The 18,127-nt window shown below is 38.0% G+C and overlaps 3 protein-coding genes across 3 annotated transcripts; 2 read left to right on the forward strand and 1 right to left on the reverse strand.

Annotated features, from left to right (window-relative positions):
- The first annotated feature begins 264 nt into the window (after positions 1–264).
- LOC126678506 (uncharacterized) lies at positions 265–1,347 on the forward strand. Its single transcript, XM_056105611.1, has 2 exons — positions 265–1,188; positions 1,261–1,347. Exon 1 carries the CDS (start codon positions 276–278, stop codon positions 831–833), a length of 558 nt encoding a protein of 185 aa, XP_055961586.1. The 5' UTR covers positions 265–275; the 3' UTR covers positions 834–1,188; positions 1,261–1,347.
- Positions 1,348–6,569: 5,222 nt separating this feature from the next.
- On the forward strand, positions 6,570–7,527 carry LOC126677876 (fasciclin-like arabinogalactan protein 11). Its single transcript, XM_050372691.2, has one exon. It carries the CDS (start codon positions 6,637–6,639, stop codon positions 7,348–7,350), a length of 714 nt encoding a protein of 237 aa, XP_050228648.1. The 5' UTR covers positions 6,570–6,636; the 3' UTR covers positions 7,351–7,527.
- A 321-nt stretch (positions 7,528–7,848) lies between these two features.
- On the reverse strand, positions 7,849–11,377 carry LOC126677875 (dnaJ protein P58IPK homolog). Its single transcript, XM_050372690.2, has 9 exons — positions 11,136–11,377; positions 10,875–11,043; positions 10,488–10,689; positions 9,955–10,115; positions 9,772–9,865; positions 9,459–9,671; positions 9,288–9,368; positions 8,361–8,579; positions 7,849–8,284 (listed from the first exon to the last, which is right to left on the reverse strand). The coding sequence occupies exons 1-9, from the start codon at positions 11,239–11,241 to the stop codon at positions 8,060–8,062; spliced, it is 1,470 nt and encodes a 489-aa protein (XP_050228647.1). The 5' UTR covers positions 11,242–11,377; the 3' UTR covers positions 7,849–8,059.
- Positions 11,378–18,127: the final 6,750 nt, after the last annotated feature.

Genomic DNA, 18,127 nt, shown 5'->3' on the forward strand with positions numbered 1-18,127 from the left:
GTAGTAATGACGACAAATGAGCTGCCAGCCCTAAAAATTTATTGGGATGGTACAATATTATCGACTCCGGGTGGAGTTGATTATGTTTCCGGTAAATCAGAACTGGTTGAGCTGACGAGTGTAGTGAATTTTGCACAACTACAAGTCGTAATTAGAAGGGTAATTGGGCTGAAGGATGGTGACGAGATAGTGAAGATTTATCTACGAGTGCCTCGGTTCGATGAACATGGAAGATTTCAAAAATATGATGGTTTTCCATGGAAACAGATGTTCATATGGAAGCAATGTGGCGTAATGTTTCGCGGACGCCACAAATGAGGGTACTTGAGTTTTATATTGTGTACAATCCGTTATCTCAAGTACGTGCGGATGTAGACGACTGTGCGGATGTAGACGACTGTGCGGATGTAGACGATGGTGATGATTTTAGTGATGAAGATGAGGAAGAAGAACACTTCTACGGGGCCGTTGCTGATGACAACGAGGATGATGATGATGATGACATCGGTGGTGAGAATGGAGATGGCACCCATGGTGAGAATGTCGGTGGTCAGTCTGAACAAAATACAGATCATTTTGAGTCGCGCCTTCCTCATGAGTACACGCATCAGAATGTTTACGACATGTGTGTCAATATGAATCTGTGGCCTAAAGAAAATGCAATATGGGAAGCTGGCAAAGAGTTTGAATTGGGGATGGTTTTTAGTTCGAGGTATGCTGTCCAGACTTGCGCGACGAGTTATCACATTGCAGCTAATAAAGAATACAAGAGCAGTCAAACGACTGGTAAAACAATAGTTCTTGTATGTGTGAACAATGACACTTGCAATTGAAGGTTGCGTGCGTCGCTTTTAAAAGACGAGACAGATTGGATGATAACAAGATATAACGGCCCCCACCAATGCAGCGGCCAATCAATGAACCAAGACCATCGCAATTTAAGAGCGCGACAGATAGCTGAACACATCGACACGCAATTGCATCTGCAACGTGACATTAGGATTAAAACGCTTCAAGAGGGCATTTTTCAAAAACTGCGAGTTAGGCCTGGATACAAAAAAACTTGGTATGCCAAGGAAAAGGCCATTGCAAACAGGTTCGGACAATGGGACGACTCTTTCAAGGAGATTTGCAATTTTATGACGAATGTCACCGTTGCTAATCCCAGGACAGTCTGGCATGCTACCGGTAATTTTTTAAAAATTTCGAGTATTAAAAATATGTTCGATTTAATAATTACTAATAACGGTGTATGCACAGGTACACCAATTGAAAACAATCCACAATTCAGAACTTTCAAGCATATGTTTTGGACTTACGAGCCAGTGGTGAAGGGTTTTCAGTATTGCAAGCTTGTGGTGTACATCGACGGCACCCACACATATGGAAAATACGAAATGACTTTGCTGATTGCTTCTGCAATTGAAGGGAACAATCACATCATGCCGGTAGCTTTTGCCATTGTGGAGTGGCACCAGGCAGACAGAGTTCTGCAGCAGTTCGGATTGCAACAGGGTATTCCAGACGCCCCACTTCAGGACCACTCACTACACTCCCTTACCCTGAAGAGCAGCTCATCTTGGATCCAGACACACTCTCACTACATTCGTGTGTGGGACGACCGGCTCCGGTTTGTAATTTCAGGACAGCCCCTCCAGGACCCACCTCATTATCATTCCGAGTATATGGATTGGTTTCGGTATGTCACGCGTCGCTGGATCACACGACAGGGCGCTGAGCTCGGAGCACAGGTATTTTTTTAAATTATATGTTTTTCAATTAATTAATCAATAAATTGTGGGTTAATTTCCTACTTTTTTAACGTATTATATCTTTATTTGCAGGCCGATTTTGTGGAGCGTGTACGTAGGGATGCTCCTGTTGACACTGAGCTTCGGCGGTTCGCAGCCAGCACACAGAGAGGCACTAGAGAGGACCGCCGTGATGTTACATCGCCCCCTATCGAGCCTTCTATACCGCCGCATCGACTACCAGTCATACCTGACGCGCCGATAGATCCGACTACACTGCGACATCGACGGCGAGAGCGGCGTCACCCCCCTGCACCACCTCAGCGTCCGACCGATCCTATGCCTCCCCCAGTGATTTTTCATCCTTTCAGAGGGCATTACTATTACGCGGGGTCCAGCTCTGCATCGCCACCCTTTTCATCGGGTCCTCCTTCTTCTTCTGGCCAGTTTTACGGGGATTCGGCACATCACTATTTTCAGGGGTCGTGTTCATATCCAGTGCCACCAGGACCTTCTTCGCCTTTTGTTCCACCGCCGCCTGCTTATGTACCACCTACGGTGCCTCCTTTTCAGGTGCAGTGGGATCAGCCTACACAGGGTACACAAGACTTTCCAGCTTCACAGGGACTTCCAGAGACACCTGGGACTACAAACTTTCTGTCATATGGTAGCAGTTGGTTAGGTCTAGACAGCATGGAGGCGATGATGTTCCGCCAACAAGAAGAATTTGTTACCCCGCCACCAGCAACGACGAGTGCGGCCATTCCCCAGGACCAGCAGGGTGACGACGGAGCCGACGACGAGGACGCCGATGCAGGAGAGGGAGATGGTGATGGTCGCCCAGGTCGACGTTACCTCACCATCAGTACAGGCCGTCGGGCGAACCGTAACAGAAACAACTTGCGCTCGAACCTCCCGGCCACTAGCAGATATGACGATAGGACTCCTAGGTGATTTCTTTTTTGTACTTTGTACATTATTATCTGATGTAGTAATTTTTTTAATTTGTAATTTTTAGTTTATTAAATATGTTATTGTTATGAAGTATAAATTATATTTGAATATTTGTTAATATAATTATTTTGTAGTATTTTATAAATTTATTTTTGTAGAATGTTAAAAAAATTAACTAACTCAAACGTTTTAAATTTAAAAAAATCAACAATTAAAACGTACAATTTTTTTAACAAAAGATTTTTTCATTTTCAAATAAATAAAATATATTAATATAATTTTTTTTAAATGATTGGGATTTCTCCCAATCAGTGCAGCCAGGGAATTAATTCCCTGGCTGCACAAAAGCAAACCGCGTAACACTTACGCGGTTTGCCACGTTGGCAATGCAAACCGCGTAAGAGTTACGCGGTTTACTTTTGCCTATGTGGCTCCTCCCTGATTGGCCAGCGAGGAGCCACGTAGGCCAGACCGCGGAATAGTTCCGCGGTCTATAAAGTATAAAATGGGAATTTAAATTTTTGTGGGCCTAATTTCAGAAATAATTAATAAATAAGTAATTTAATGGTCATTAACCCATTATTTACATTATGGTTAGTAGTGACATTATTATAAAATTCACCAACTTTACACGTTTTTTTAAATCTCTAAAAATTTTCATAAAAATAGTTTTCATTTTTTTTCCATTTGTATACATGCTGTTGATGTATCATTCATTCATTGGTTTAGTTTATTTAAGCATAAGTTATTTTTAACCAATGGATAAATGATATGTCACCACCATGTTTGAAATGAGCCTAAAATGTTTTGTTGTTAATATGTTGGATCTTATCAGAAAAGAAACATATACATGGGCCTTGTCCAAAGTCAAATCAAGGAAAGAGTGGTGTAAAGGCTGGTACTAGCCCATTGCAAGCCTAATAGTATATTTAAGGGTTTTTACATCATTAACCATTAGGTATTGTTTACTTTTATACATGTTGTACCTTTAATTTACTGGATTGCTAAACACCGCTCCTTTTTTCTTAGCACCGCACAGTCACATTACATTTTTGCCCTTTTCACTTTTTGAATAGAAAACCAACTCATAAACAAAAAACATAAATCCTCTAAACTCATTCAACTCTATTTAAATTCATATTTTACGAAAATGTCGGATTCCGAACGAGATGAAAATCGCCATAATCTTCTAAATGAACCTGCAAAACATAAATACTTACGTTTAACAAATCGTAATAATATGTAATACAAAGTCGTAATAATATGCAATAAAAAATAACTGTAATTATTAAAAAAAATCATTTTAACGTTTTTTTTTTAAAAAAATTAATTTCCAGCCGCGACGTTTCGGTCGCGGCCGGAAAAGGGGGACGCCGGCGTCCTCTCCAGAAGAGTGGACGCCGGCGTTCGGCGTCCCCTCTAGAGAAGGGGACGCCAATTTTCAGCGTCCCCTCCTCTGCAGAGGACGTGAAACGCAATCGTCCCCCTTCAAAAAATTTAAATAAAAATTTAAAAAAACTATTTTTTACCTCGGAAAAGCCGGAAAAACTTGTTTCCGAACGTCGATATTCGTTTTCCAGCGAATTATACTCGTTATCCGTCATTTTACTCGACTTTTTACGTAGTTGTTCGAGTGTGTTCGAATGAGTTGAGAGAACTTTTTTTTTTGAAATTTTGCTAGAGGGGCAGAAATGTCTTTCGCCTGTGCGGTGTTAAGTAAAAACGGGCGGCGAATAGCAACACCCTTAATTTATTAAACTATCATGTACGGAGCCAATTCCAATTTTTTTACGGATTTTATATATTCAACCCTAATAACTTAAAAATTATAATTTCATTTATTTTCTCTATTCTCATCATTCAATTCTATCTTCTTCTCAACTCAATTTTCTCTCTCTACACTCATATTTTTTTCTTTCATTTTCAGGTCACCTCTTCTTTATCGTTCTCCATTTTTCTATTCCGTCGTCTTTCGCTGCGCCGTCCTGTGTTTTTCCGCTCCTCCGTCATTGTTCTCATCATCGTCTCCGTCGTCATCTTCGCCAACGCCATCACCTCCTCTACTCGTCGTCGTCTATTTGATTTTTGATATACAATTTATTCATTGTTTTTCTTCTTTTTCTTTTTTTATTTTCAGATCTACAATTTTTTTACTGTTTTTTACCATTAAACATGTATGAAAATTATATTTCAAGAATATAATGCTAATTTCATCTTATGTAAAATGAATTTATGATTATATGGAATAATTTTTTGTTATTTATGTTTTTTTTTTGTGTTTGGTTGTATTACAGTAATGCTAATTTTTTTTCAAGAATATAATGCTAATTTCATTTATTTTTGCATTTGGTTGTTTGGTTGTATTACAATAAAGACGAATCGTGGACAAGATTATAAAGACCGGACGAGCAAGGTATGGAGTATGGAAGATGGAGAATGAAGATCGTGAAGAAGAGCGAGAAAGTAACTGTCGATTTAAAGAGAGAAAAAAACAATCGTATAAAAGAAAGAAACTGAATAAACATGGGTATGTTAAGAAGAAAAGTTGGTATGTAATGTAAATTTATAAATTTAATCGTATAAAAATAATTGGGCCACAAATTTCCGTATTTCACATAAAAAACCCTATGTTTAAAGGAAAAATTACAAAAAAAAAACAAATGATGTAAATTGTTAAAACAATATTAAATGACTCTTAAAAAATATATTTTTATACACTCCGAATTTGTATTATATCTAAATAAATTTATTTCAAATCGTGACGATAAAAAACATTGTCTGTTCTTCATTGATATCCAATTGGATTGGCTGGTTAAGCCAGGGTTGTTCATTAATCATGATCTCATAGTCAATTTAGTTGCAGGATCAACAATGCCATGTCAATTTTAGGCTTAATTATAGACCATTAGTATGTTCTAATTATACACGGTATTTTTTATTTTATTTTTACAGTTAAGAGTGTAATTTAGGACTTAATAGCTTGATAATATAGAATTAAACTGTCTACACAAAACAGAAAATGTTGAATTTGACAAGTTGCCCCAAAAACATTGCTGTAAAACTCATAATTTTCTATTGACTTTTAAAACTTAAAATGGAAGCTTTCTTCTTAAAAGTTGTCCCGGGACACAAGCAATGCAATGCAACTACTAATAATAACATGCATTATTTTCTAATATCTTATCTTCCGTTCTTATATTTCTAGTTTTATAGACGCTTTAAAATTTTTGAGATTTTATTTTATTTTTATAGAATATTGGTTTATAGTTTCGCCGTTTCCTATTAAATATTTTCATTTTAACATTGTTTTTAGTTCAATATAACTATGAGAGTAAATGGTCGGTTAAACTGAATTAACAGTCCTATTTTAATTAAATCTAGTTAAAGACTTGAGTTAGTTTATTTAATTTGATCGGTTTGGTAAAAAGTTAATTTGGTTACGGTTCAAAGTTTTAAATGTTTATTAACTAAATTAACCAAATATTTTTTATTCTTTATTTTTTTTATCATTTTAACGAATTAATCGACTAACTCGGTTGGTCAGTTGTACATTTCTAAAATTTCAATTAAATTTCGGTTAATTTGAAAAAGGAACGTTTGTGATAATTTTAAAATCTTTTGTACTAGGTAATCTAGTACCTTTTACATGAAAATAATCAATTCGGTAATCGATTTAGTTAGAGAAATAAATTAATTAAATCCGTATTTAACTGAACGGACCGTTTACTCACCCCTATATACTAGCTGCCTTGCAAAGCAATCTCTCTGTTTTCTCTACCTTTACAATAAAGAAATCTTAGAGGTTTTCAAGTCACCATATGTCTTGGCCCCTTTTACCAAACTACAACACCCACTACTCATCCCTTGCTCAATATATGCCCTCATTCCTTACCTCTCCTCAATAACTTAGACCAAAATCAACCTAAAAACCATGAGAAACCAGCATTTCTCTCCGATCTTTGTATCCTTAATGTTCTTCTTCCTCCATTCTTATGCTCAAACCCCATCACCGGCCCCAGCCGGTCCAACCAACATCACGGCGGTCCTCGAAAAAGCCGGTCAATACACGACCTTGATCAAGCTCATGAAAAGCACACAAGAAGATAGCCAAATCAACACACAGCTTAACAATTCAAATCAAGGACTTACTGTGTTTGCACCAACTGATAATGCCTTTACTAATCTTAAACCCGGAACGCTAAACTCGCTTACGGATCAAGAAAAAGTTCAGTTGCTGCAGTTTCATATCCTTCCTACTTTCATTTCCATGTCACAGTTTCAAACTGTGAGTAATCCTCTGCGTACACAAGCGGGAAATAGCGCCAATGGCGAGTTTCCGCTGAATGTGACCACATCAGGAAATCAAGTGAACGTATCAACTGGTGTTGATACAACAAGTGTGGCTAATACTATATATAGTGATGGCTCACTAGCTGTGTATCAGGTTGATAAAGTGCTTCTTCCATTGCAACTTTTCAGTTCAGCGGCCCCTGCTCCTGCTCCTTCGAAGCCTGGGAAGGCTGTTCAAGGAAAAGCTCCGGCAGCTGCAACAGGTGATGATACCCCGGCGGATGCGTCATCTGCCGCAACAGCAATGGTATCCTTTGCAGTAGCAATTGTTGCTGCAATTTCTTTGAAGCTATGATTTTGTTGCCTGATTTTCATCTTCTCTATCCCTCGATTTTGCGGTTTCTATTCCCGATGATTTTATTGGGGTTCCTTTAAGCCTTTTAGATTCGTTCTGTAGCTTTTTTCTTTTTTTGGTTTCACCACATGATGAACCCTAAAATAATTCAAATAAAATTCTTTACAGTTTGTAAGATTTCAAAGAACGTAACGGGGAAACTGAATATCAATCAGATCCACTCAAAATTAAATTAAAACAAAGAAAGTGTTTCCGGAAATGGAAATAGAAACAAAACCGAAACGTAGAACTCGACATAGTTTGGATTCTACTCAAATCGACTTAAAAGAAGTAAATTTAGTAAAATACTGTCGAACCACAAAAAGATGTCACTACTAAACTCTGCATAAATCAAATCTTTTGGGTGCATGCTTAGATTGAAGAGGAAAACACAGTTCAAACTTCAAATAATTGGAAAACGTCAACGGAACTTTATGTAGAAGAATAATAAGCAAAAGATGGAGCAAATTGAAATGTATAAATGAATAAACTCATCAATTTCCTTTATGAACCAAATACAAATTCCAGGGTTTGGAATGTTCGGGGAGCAAAAGATACATCAATCAGCTTCTAAAAAGCCTCTTTCAATTGCCTAAGTTATACCTGTCAGTGTTAGTGATATTAGAGTTAGAACAAAATCACGAGAAGAAAATCCCATGCTTCACTGAAATCAAAAATTGTACTGAAAACCGCCACCACCGCCACCAGGAAAGCCTCCATCAAAACCACCAAATCCCCCAGGAAAGCCCCCTCCTTCAAAATGAAAGGAATATTGTTGACCCTCACCACCAAAGTTGAAACCACCACCGCCGCCACCGCCACCACCACCCATTCCCATTTCTTCCAAGTCTTCTCCTCTATCATATCTAGTACGCTTATCTTCGTCTCCAAGAACCTGGAGAGAACAAAACCAGTGTCAGACAGGGAAAACATTCGGCTAGCTGGGATTTTATTAGGAAAAAAAAACATACCTCATAAGCTGCAGCAATTTCCCTGAACTTTGCCTCTGCTTCCTCTCTTTTATCAACATTCTTATCTGGGTGCCATTGCAAAGCAAGTTTCTTGTAGGCACGCTTGATGTCAGCTATAGAGGAAGTTTTTGATACTCCCAAAATCTTGTACCAATCTTGTCGTTTGCTCATCTTTAATGCTTTCTCTGCTCTCATGTAAGCTTCCCGTATGTTCATATCCTATAATAGTCCCAAAAATGTAGGTGAAAAAAAAGGCCCCTCACAAGAAACTCCAAAAATTTAAATATGGAGGATTTTTGTTTTCTTCTCTCTTTTTACTTTCTATAGATAGATAAACCATTAAAAAAAAAATTAACACAGCTTATGCCAAACGAAATTAGCTCTACAATCAATTTTGGCGAGGAAGTCATCTAATCTCAATGGTTTTATAGAAAGAAATAGTAATGACCTAATCTCAATTTGTGAGATTGTATGTACGGGGTTAAAGCAACTTTATCCAGAAAAAGCAAAATTAACAAATACTAAGCAAGTAGAGTGCAAATGCATATTGATGGAGAACAGGAAAGACTGATGAAACAAATAACAGAGAATATGTGAAAGGAAGGCTCCAAATTTTAGGTATAAGAGCATTGCTGGCATTCAAGGAGTCCATTAGAAGAGAATCAACAAGCTACTAAATAACTTAAGAGTCTCATAACCCGCTAATGTCTATTTTATAACTAAAAACAACATAGTTTCTTCACAAACTAGATCAGAATTCACACATGATGCTATCTTTTTCATTTTGGTAACAGTTCTTATAATCTTTGTCTAAAAAGAAAACATATTAATATTCAATGGTCAAACTAGCATTGCAGAACATAATTGTGGTATCTTGATGAATGTCAAGATTGATAGTAGTGAAATGAACTCAACATAGATACTAACCTGAGGTGATTGCTGAGCTGCTGATTTTAGATCTTCAATGGCGCCTTCATAATCCTCGGTTAAGAGTTTAGCTTCACCCCTCTGTCAATATGCAATAACAAAAAGGATGTTCAAGAAAATGCCATAAAAAAGTTCCAAAAGGTTAGATTGTAAACAGGAAAAATAGCAAACCTGAACTAAAGCTTCAAGAAGCTCCCCATCAATGTTAAGTGCTTCATTGCAGCTATCCAAAGCATCTTTACCTCTACCAAGTTTGACCAATAACTTACACAAGCCTAGATGGAGATGAACATTATATGCCAGATGATTCGGGTCCAATGCAAGAGCTGCTTTATAGTCTTCTACTGCAACACGCAGCTTACCTTTACTTGCATTATCCTCTGCCTGCAGTAGATCCAAGAGTAAATCAATACACTCAAAAGAGACATTTCGAAATAGTGTTAATAGCCAAAACGAATGTCAGTTAGAAGTTAACTAAACCTACAAGTTTAGTCTTCTTGAGTAAATTTTTCAAACCAAAATACGCTTTTTTCAGCTCGCTATGTTCTGGATCAGAACGCAGACCCTTTTGGTAATGCCTGAAAAGACAAATGTTTGTAAGAACTAAAATCCGACAATAGGCAAAGCGTTGGTCTAAAATTGAAGAAAGCTATGCTATTTCACTCACTTTGAGGCAACATCATGATCAGCTAAATAATAGTAGGCACGCCCACGAAGCAATAAAGCATCTAAGTTATTTTCATCTTCCTTGAGAATAAATCCACTTTCGGAGATAACGGCAGAATAATCTTTAAGTGCTAACAATAATCTAACCTTTAAGAGCTTGGCCTGCAAGAGACAATCCCATCAACAGTCAAACTTACAGTTATTAAGCAGCAAGCAAAAAAGATATAAACTTGAAAGCATTTAATTCAATTGTATTCTAGGCAGTCAATTTCATGTTTGGACAAGGTCATCTGCTCCAAATAAGTAAATCTTGCGGAAAAATGACACGAATTTGCAAGAATTAAGAATCACATTATTTACTACAAGGAAGGCGAATATTCCTTATCATTACTTAAAGTTGAAAGAATTTAGATTTTAGCAACTATAATCAGAAAGGAGCATCGAAAAATAAAAGCCCGCCGAATTGAATCTTTAGTTCATTACATTTTTCTACTGCCTATCTTAAGAATGCAAAAGATAGCAAAGATTGTATACCTTTGAGCAAGCCGGAGAAAAAACAAGTACAACTTTATCAACATATTCGAGAGATTTCGTATAACCCTCCGAATCAAAAAGAGAAAAAGCAGTATCCAGAGCAGTCTTAGCCTGATGCAATTGAGACAGCTCCTTTTCCGCTGTCGAATGCTTCGGTTTTAACTCCAAAAACTTCTTATAATTATTTTCTGATTCTTCATATCTACACTTCCCAAAATACAATATCATAAATTTTCTCGATCACAAATTATCAATAACTAATTGGTTAATTAGTTAATTCATTTTTTTTTTATATATAATGCAACCAATTTAGCATCAATAAAAATAAAAGCTGTGATTTTGATTTAATACTACGATTCTAGGCGACAGGAAACAGAAAAAAAATACCTGCAAAGGTGACGAAGAATAGAAGCGCGACGAAAATAAGCCTCAGATAGCGACGGATCCGCTTCAATTGCAGCATTAAGATCATCAATAGCGTCGCTATAACGCTTCACTTTTACACTTTCATCCACTTTTTTAAACAACTCCGATGCAGAATTACCACCTTTACCCTCTGCAAACATTACAAAATCAAATTTCAACATCCAATTGCAACTTAGGATCAAATTGAAACAAAATACATTACAGAAACAAAAATAAAATTACCTGAAGCAGAAACAAGAGGCTGAAGAAGTAAAAGCTGGCAAATCAAAACAAAATGAAGTATAAACAATGTATATACTATTGAAATTCCTCTACACCATGTCTCCATTGAAGCGAGACGTTATGCTTAAAACGACAGCGTTTGATTACAAAAAAACGTGAGTTTGGTGTTATTTATTGACAATCGGAGAATTGTAGTGACTGTGTTTTCTTTTTATTAAACATTGTCGTCTCTCAATAAGAGACGGGAAAGTGATGAAGCCGTGGAGGGATTCGACTCTGTCGATACACGTAGCTAGGGCCTATCGTTGTTTTACACGTGTACTTTTAAGTGTGTCTAGTCGGATATTGTCAGCCATTAATAGTTTGCCATGTGGATTTTGATACGTTAATTAGGGAGATCTTCTTGGGTCGGGCTCTTTCATTCTGGACTTGGATGTGGGTTTTGACTGTTGTTTTACAATGAAATCAGGCCATCTAAGCTGACAGCCTGACAGGGACGAAGAAATCACTAATTAATAGGACTCACAATTCATGTCTCCGTCTAATAAACGCTCTGTATATCCTTTTAATAAAATTTTGAGCAAATCTATATCTATCTATCTATCTATATCTATATCTATAACAAATATAAAAGTGTATTCGTGGGGGGAACAGTTTCATTTACGGATAAAAATACCCTTTACATATTTTATCCAATATAAAAATATTTGTGCTTAACAAATAGAATGATGACATTCCTAATTCATAAAGTAAACATATTAAAAATAATTATCGCAGTAGCTACCATTATGTATTAAATTCCATATTCTAAAAGGAATTGTGCAACAACTATCATTATGTGTTAAATTCCTAATTCTAATAGGAATTGCACAGATATATCACTATATATAAAAGAATATGACGAGTTTCATCAATATTAAATAATCATATTATAGTATTTGTGTTAAAGCTTTAATATTTTTATATTTATTAGTTATTTACAATGAAAAATAATATAAATTTGTTTCAATTATATTATCATTTTTTTAATAACAACAATATCAAAAATTAAATCTATTGTTTAATTTTAATTTTTTAACATTTCTAATAAAAGAAATTAAAAGTTTATAAATTAATTAAACAAAATAAATAAAAAATACAAGTTTAATAAAATTTAAATAATAATATATTATTAAAAAAATATACAATTATAATATTAAATAACGGATTATATAGATATCGTTAACGTGCGTAGCACGTAGCAAAAAAAACTAGTTATTCAAAAATCACGTTTATCATAATTTACAGTTTGTATCTCTTGTTTGAAAATTAAACGATTTGTTATTTCAGTTTTGATTTTTTAAACTATAAGGTTTTTCTGTTAGTTCCGTTAATAATTTAATATTTATTTTCAAACGATTTGATATCTCACTTTTAATTATTTTAGCAATTTGGTACCTCATTTTCAAACGAAATCAAACAATTTGGTATTTCAAATTTCATTCCATTAACAATTTGAATCTATATTTACCATAAGGGTGTTATAGTTTATAAAATTAAAATTGAGATATCAAATCGTTTGATTTTCAAATAAAAAATATCAAACTGTAAATTATAGCAAACGTGAAGGACATTAGAATAATTTATTCTAAAAAACAATTTGGTGAAAGTGTTATGGAGTTGCTAATTTGGTAAAGAAGCGGCATGCGAGCCACATAATTCACTAGTTTTTTTAAACAAAAAACTCCACAATTCACTAGTTAATGATGGAGTCTGCCTTCTGAACCGGTGAGTGAACCTGCAAAACAGGGTAGAAGCTAACCGGACGGTGGTTGTCCGGTTAACTCTCCGATGCTAAAGTCAGTTTAGAGCTTTGAGCAGCGTTTTGAGTATATGAATGTAATTGTGATTCTAGGCATACCTCGTGCTCCTTTTATAGTAGTCGAATATACCTAGTAGAGTTGTATTAGGCAGGTGAATCCTACTTTGTAGGGATTCGGCCGTATCTTAAGGATTCTCCTGATTTGTCGAGATCTACCTTAATCTGATAAGAGTCCTATTTAGGAACGTCTTCCTAAATAGTCTTATCTTCCTAAAGTAGAGCTTATCCTTCCATATGTAGTGTTTGTGTCCAAATAGGACAAGATTTCCATATTCAGTCGTTTACCCGAATCCCGGACCTGACGCGCTCTTGGCGGATCATGTGGGATTCGGTCTTTATTAGTATATTACCGAATCTTAGAGATTCGGTATCTCCTTCATATCTTTCCGTCTTCAGGGGGAGTCCGGTGTCGCCTGAGAGTGGATCTCCTGCAACTCGGCTCCATTATACTTACAGTAGGATTCGGTATCCATCATTAGCCCCCCCGCAAGTGAGCTGAAGTAGTTTGGCATTTATGCCTTAGTGGATTTTAGCTCTTTTGGAGCTGAGTTCTTTTATGCGGGCGAGTCGCTTTGTATTCCGGGCGAGTCGTTTCATATGTTTGTGGGTGACGTTTCTTCTTTAGTAAGATTCTGTGTTGCCACGTGTTGGCATTTAATGATTTAAACGGTTAATGATTCAAAAGCGTTTTGTTATTTAATCTCTTCGCATTTCTTCTTTTCCCTCTTACTTTGCTTTTCGAATTTACTCTCATTTCTTGTAGTTATTTCCTTTTCGTTCTTCGTTTGATCATTTGATTCTTCGTGACTTGTTTTCTCCAGATTTTTCAGGTATGTTTCCTTTCGTCTTTTGGATGTTAATATGGCTTTCTTCTTTGTATATTTTCCATGCTTTATATTCTGGAAATTTCTTCTGTATTTGTTGTTCTTTGATGTGTTCTTCAACGTGTTCTTCAATATATTTTTTGTTTGATCCTTATTTTGTGTTTATGTTTGTGATTCCCTGTTCTAGGATGCCTCTTAGTCGAGTGGAAGACGCTTGCGCTGCTATGGCTTTCACCCGATCGAAGCTTCGTAGGGATGAAGTCTTAGATATCTATTTTAAGTATAGTTTTCCTTTTGATTATAGGGTAATATTACCCGGTGCCGATATGGCTGCGTCTGATTCTCCCGGATCTTCTTGTAGGGCGGTTCTTTTTGAAGAGCAATTTGCTGCTGGTCTTAGGTTTCCTTTGGATCCATTTTTAGTAGAAGTGTGTAGGGATTTAAAGGTTGCTCTAGGGCAACTTTACCCTGGTACGATTAGAGTAGTGCTTGCCTTTTTGGAGGCATGTAGGCTCCGGGGCTGTGCCCCTTCTCTCAAAGTGTTGTATCATTTTGTAGACTTTAGGAAGTGTGATGGTTGCTTCGTTTTCGCCCTTGGTAGAGAAGGGCGATCTCGTATTTATCTTCCTTGCCTAACCAGTCGTTGGCGAAGGCGTTTCTTTATTGTCTATCATAAATTTGCTTTTCTTCATTTTTCGGACGGTTTTTCTTCTTATCCAGTTCGGAGCTATTCTTCCCCTTTAAGTTTATCCGAGTCAAAACTTGCTTTTGACATATCTTCCTGTAGTATTGTGTCACGTCCCATTTTAGATGTCTTGGTTAATAGTCATCTTCGGAGTCGATGGTTTCCTTTGGAGGATCCTCCTCGAGGCTTGGCGGATCTTTGCTACTCTTTTGTTCAAGGTATATTAATTTGCTTAAGTTCTTTTTAATGTTTCTTTTGTAGGATGTCTTCTTCTTCTGACGATTTCCTTTCCGGATTTCAAGTAGATTTGGACGTTCCGATGGGTGGTCCTGACGTTCCTATCGCCAACGTTATTCCTGGCGACATTGTCGTAGATGGGGCTCCTGTTGATATCCTCCTAGCTCCCGCCGAGGTAGCGTTGCCTGAGGTTATTGTTATAAATGATGATGATGGTGATGACTCGGCTGTTCCAGTCGGTGACGAGGCGATTCCGTCACTGCTTCCCCCTCTAGCATCATCTATCGTTTCGGGGGGAGTTGGGGGTGTGGCCTCAGAGGGGCCTGTTGTTGCTGATTCGGGAGAGATTTCTCTAGGTCGAGACCCGGATTCTCCGTCTAGAAAAAGACGTCGAGTCGGCGATGATTCTCCAACGAGGGAGAGTTTTCCTGGAAGCTCTTCTTCTGCTCCAGACTTGGTTCAATGGGTCGAAGGTCAGGATCCTGCCAGTTTGCTGAATCCGAGAGTGCTAGCGGAATATATCCGGACTTTGGCGATTCCTGATGATGTCACGTGGTTCTGTGGTAGGCCTGGTCAGGAGCTTTCCGATCTGGCTTGTTTTCATGGTTTCTCCGTAAGTGCCTTCTTTCTTGAGTATAATATGTTTTTTGTATTCAGTTGTTTTCTTATTTGTTTATTTCTGGTGTGTGTAGGCTCTTCAATCTGTTCTGGTATTGAACGACCGCCGACAGTGTGCCGAGGAGGAGGTCGAGCGTCTGTCTGCTCTTTTGGCGACTTCTGAGTCTGAAAGGGCGAAATTGAAGGCCTCTTTGGAAGAGCATGATTCCCTTCTGGCGCAGCTCAAGGCGCAGGATGCGATTAATGATCGCCAAGTGAAAGTGATTGAGAAAAAGACCGATGATTTGACTCAAGAGATTGAGGAGCTCATTCGGATCAATTCCCTTGTTGGTGGGGAGAGGGATAGTCTGAGATCGGAGGTCGAAGGTCTTCACATCCGTCTGCTAGATACGAAGGCTTTTTACTCTGCTCTGATAAGCGAGTATCGCCTTGCGATTGGGAAGAAGCTTCTGGAGCAGAATCCCAATATTGATCTTTCTGGGGTTAACGGGTTGGATCCCCAGGCCATCGCCCGTGATCTCCTCGTCAAGATTTCTAAAGACCGTGTTTAGTAGTTTTCTTTTGGTTGTATTTGCTGATGTATTAATTTTGCTTTTTGTAATTCGCAATTTATGAATATATTTTCTTCGTTTTTCTACGAAATGCGCTTTTGCCTTATCTTTATGTACTTGTCTTGCCTCGAGGGTTATTCTAAACCCTGTTTTTGGCGTTGCTTTTTGTAGAGTTAATCTAAACTCTTTTTATTTTTGTTTTTGTTTCGAGTTAATCTAAACTCTTTTTGGCGATTCGCCTTTTCTGAGTTAATCTAAACTCATTTTTAGCCTTTCGTGGCGATCTGCCTGGTTCGGCTATTTTGCTTTGAGTTAATTTAAACTCATTTTCTTGGCTCTCAGCCTTTCGTGGCGATTTGCCTGGTTCGGCGATTTTGCTTTGAGTTAATTTAAACTCTTTTTCTTGGCTTTTAGCTTTTCTTGAGTTTGATCTTTAATTTATTTTTTTCTTCTTTCGTCTTTGATTTAATCATTCGTGGCTGTTCTTGATTTTTATTTCTTTATTGGTTCGTCTGGCTAATCAGATGGTAGCGAAATTGAATTTTTATTGATAAAAAGATGGCATACAACGCATTAAAGATAGATTTGACGCCATCTGGTAAGACGGAGAGTCGTTACCGATGATGGGTCGTTTTTCATTCCTATTCTTCCTTCTTTTCGGTCTTGTTTTCTTGGAGATCTACCACTGACTCATCATAGCACTTCTTGGCTATTCCTTGGTCTCCTCTCAGCGTCACTACTCCCTTTTCAGTCGGTACCTTCATTGCCAGTGCTCTGATGCTGGTTACCGCTGCCGAGTCATGGAGGAAAGGTCTTCCTAGAATGGCATTATATGTCAATTCCATGTCCACTATGTTAAATAGTGACATGATTTTCTTGTTCATTCCTCTTTCTGGGCCGATTATTACTTCCAAGGTGACTGCTCCCAGCGGGGTGATGGAGGGTCCACCGAGTCCTGATAGCGGAATTGGGACTCGGCGTAACCTTGACGCTGTTCCTCCCAACATTTTGTATGCTGCATTTGTCATGAGGTTTACTGCACTTCCTTCGTCGATAAGGATCCGCTCCATGTTCCAATTTTCAATGATAGTAGTCACTACCAAAGCATCGTTGTGAGGTGCTTTGACGTGTTCATAGTCTTCTACATCGAAGATCACTGGCGGCATGTGAGTTTCTCGTATGTTCATTACTTCCTTCCTCTGCTTCCTCCTGATCGTGGAGCTACTATGCCCTCCACCATTAATCATGTGTATGGTTCCCAGAATTTTGGATGGGCGCTCGTCTTCCTTTTCTTTTGGCTTGTCTTCTCTGTTTCTTTTTTCTCCTTTGTCATTGCTCTTCTCTTTTCGGGCCACAAATTTCCTCAGTTCGCCTGTGTCGATCATTCTTTCGATCTCGACCTTTAAGTCTCTGCAGCTATCCGTTTCGTGTCCGTAATCGTCGTGAAATTTGCAGTACTTTCTGGCGTCTCTTGCTTCTGCTTTCATTTTGGGTGGCCATACCACGTTTTTGATGTTTTCTTTGATCCACATGAGGACATTAGTTCGGCTGGTGTTTAATGGAGTGAAGTTATTCTCATCGTCTCTGGGATCGTATCTCGATTCATATCTTGTCTGGGGGGCGAATCGTCTGCTTTCTTCGGGTCTTCCTCTCCTGTCATCAGGTTTGGACTTGGTTTTTTCTCTGGATCTCTCTTTTGATTCTTTTCCTTTTGCTTCCTTTCCGCGAATCGCCCTTCGCCCTTCGTCTAGCTCGAAGTATTTCTGAGCTATGCCCATTAAGTTCGAGAAAGTTGTGGGTTTATTGACTAGCAGCTTGTCCACCAGCTTTCCGAATCGCGTCCCGTCTCGCAATGCTTCTGTCGCCATGTCGACGTTCAGGTTGTCTATCTTCATAGCTTGCTTGTTGAATCGTTCGATGTAGCTTCGCAGGGTTTCTCCTTCTTCTTGGATACAGGCTCTTAGGATACTGGTAGTGGTTTTAGCTGGGATGTTGGTGAGATATCTGTTGAGGAATTCTGTTGAAAGCGAAGCGAAGCTTTTGATCGAGCCTGGTTTTAATTTGTTATACCATCTCTGGGCTGTGCCCGTGAGTGTGGTAGGGAAAACCCTGCAAAGGATGGCGTCCGATACGCTGAGTAGCCCCATGGTCGCTGTAAACCTAGAGGTATGGTCTCGGGGGTCTCCTTCCCCATTGAAAATTGGCAAGGTCGGCAG

This window comes from Mercurialis annua, linkage group LG4 (genome assembly GCF_937616625.2).
Source record: "Mercurialis annua linkage group LG4, ddMerAnnu1.2, whole genome shotgun sequence".
Classification (NCBI taxonomy): Eukaryota; Viridiplantae; Streptophyta; class Magnoliopsida; order Malpighiales; family Euphorbiaceae; genus Mercurialis; species Mercurialis annua.

What these genes read in the sequence shown, in the direction of transcription:
- LOC126678506 (XM_056105611.1), top strand. Translation starts at nt 276, where the DNA reads ATGGAAGCAATGTGGCGTAATGTTTCGCGGACGCCACAAATGAGGGTA.
- LOC126677876 (XM_050372691.2), top strand. Translation starts at nt 6,637, where the DNA reads ATGAGAAACCAGCATTTCTCTCCGATCTTTGTATCCTTAATGTTCTTC.
- LOC126677875 (XM_050372690.2), bottom strand. Translation starts at nt 11,241, where the DNA reads ATGGAGACATGGTGTAGAGGAATTTCAATAGTATATACATTGTTTATA. An exon ending in TTTCTCCGGCTTGCTCAAAG is followed by an intron (nt 10,116 to 10,487) that starts GTATACAATCTT and finishes TGTCTCTTGCAG; the next exon opens with GCCAAGCTCTTAAAGGTTAG. An exon ending in CAGCTCAGCAATCACCTCAG is followed by an intron (nt 8,580 to 9,287) that starts GTTAGTATCTAT and finishes GGACTATTATAG; the next exon opens with GATATGAACATACGGGAAGC.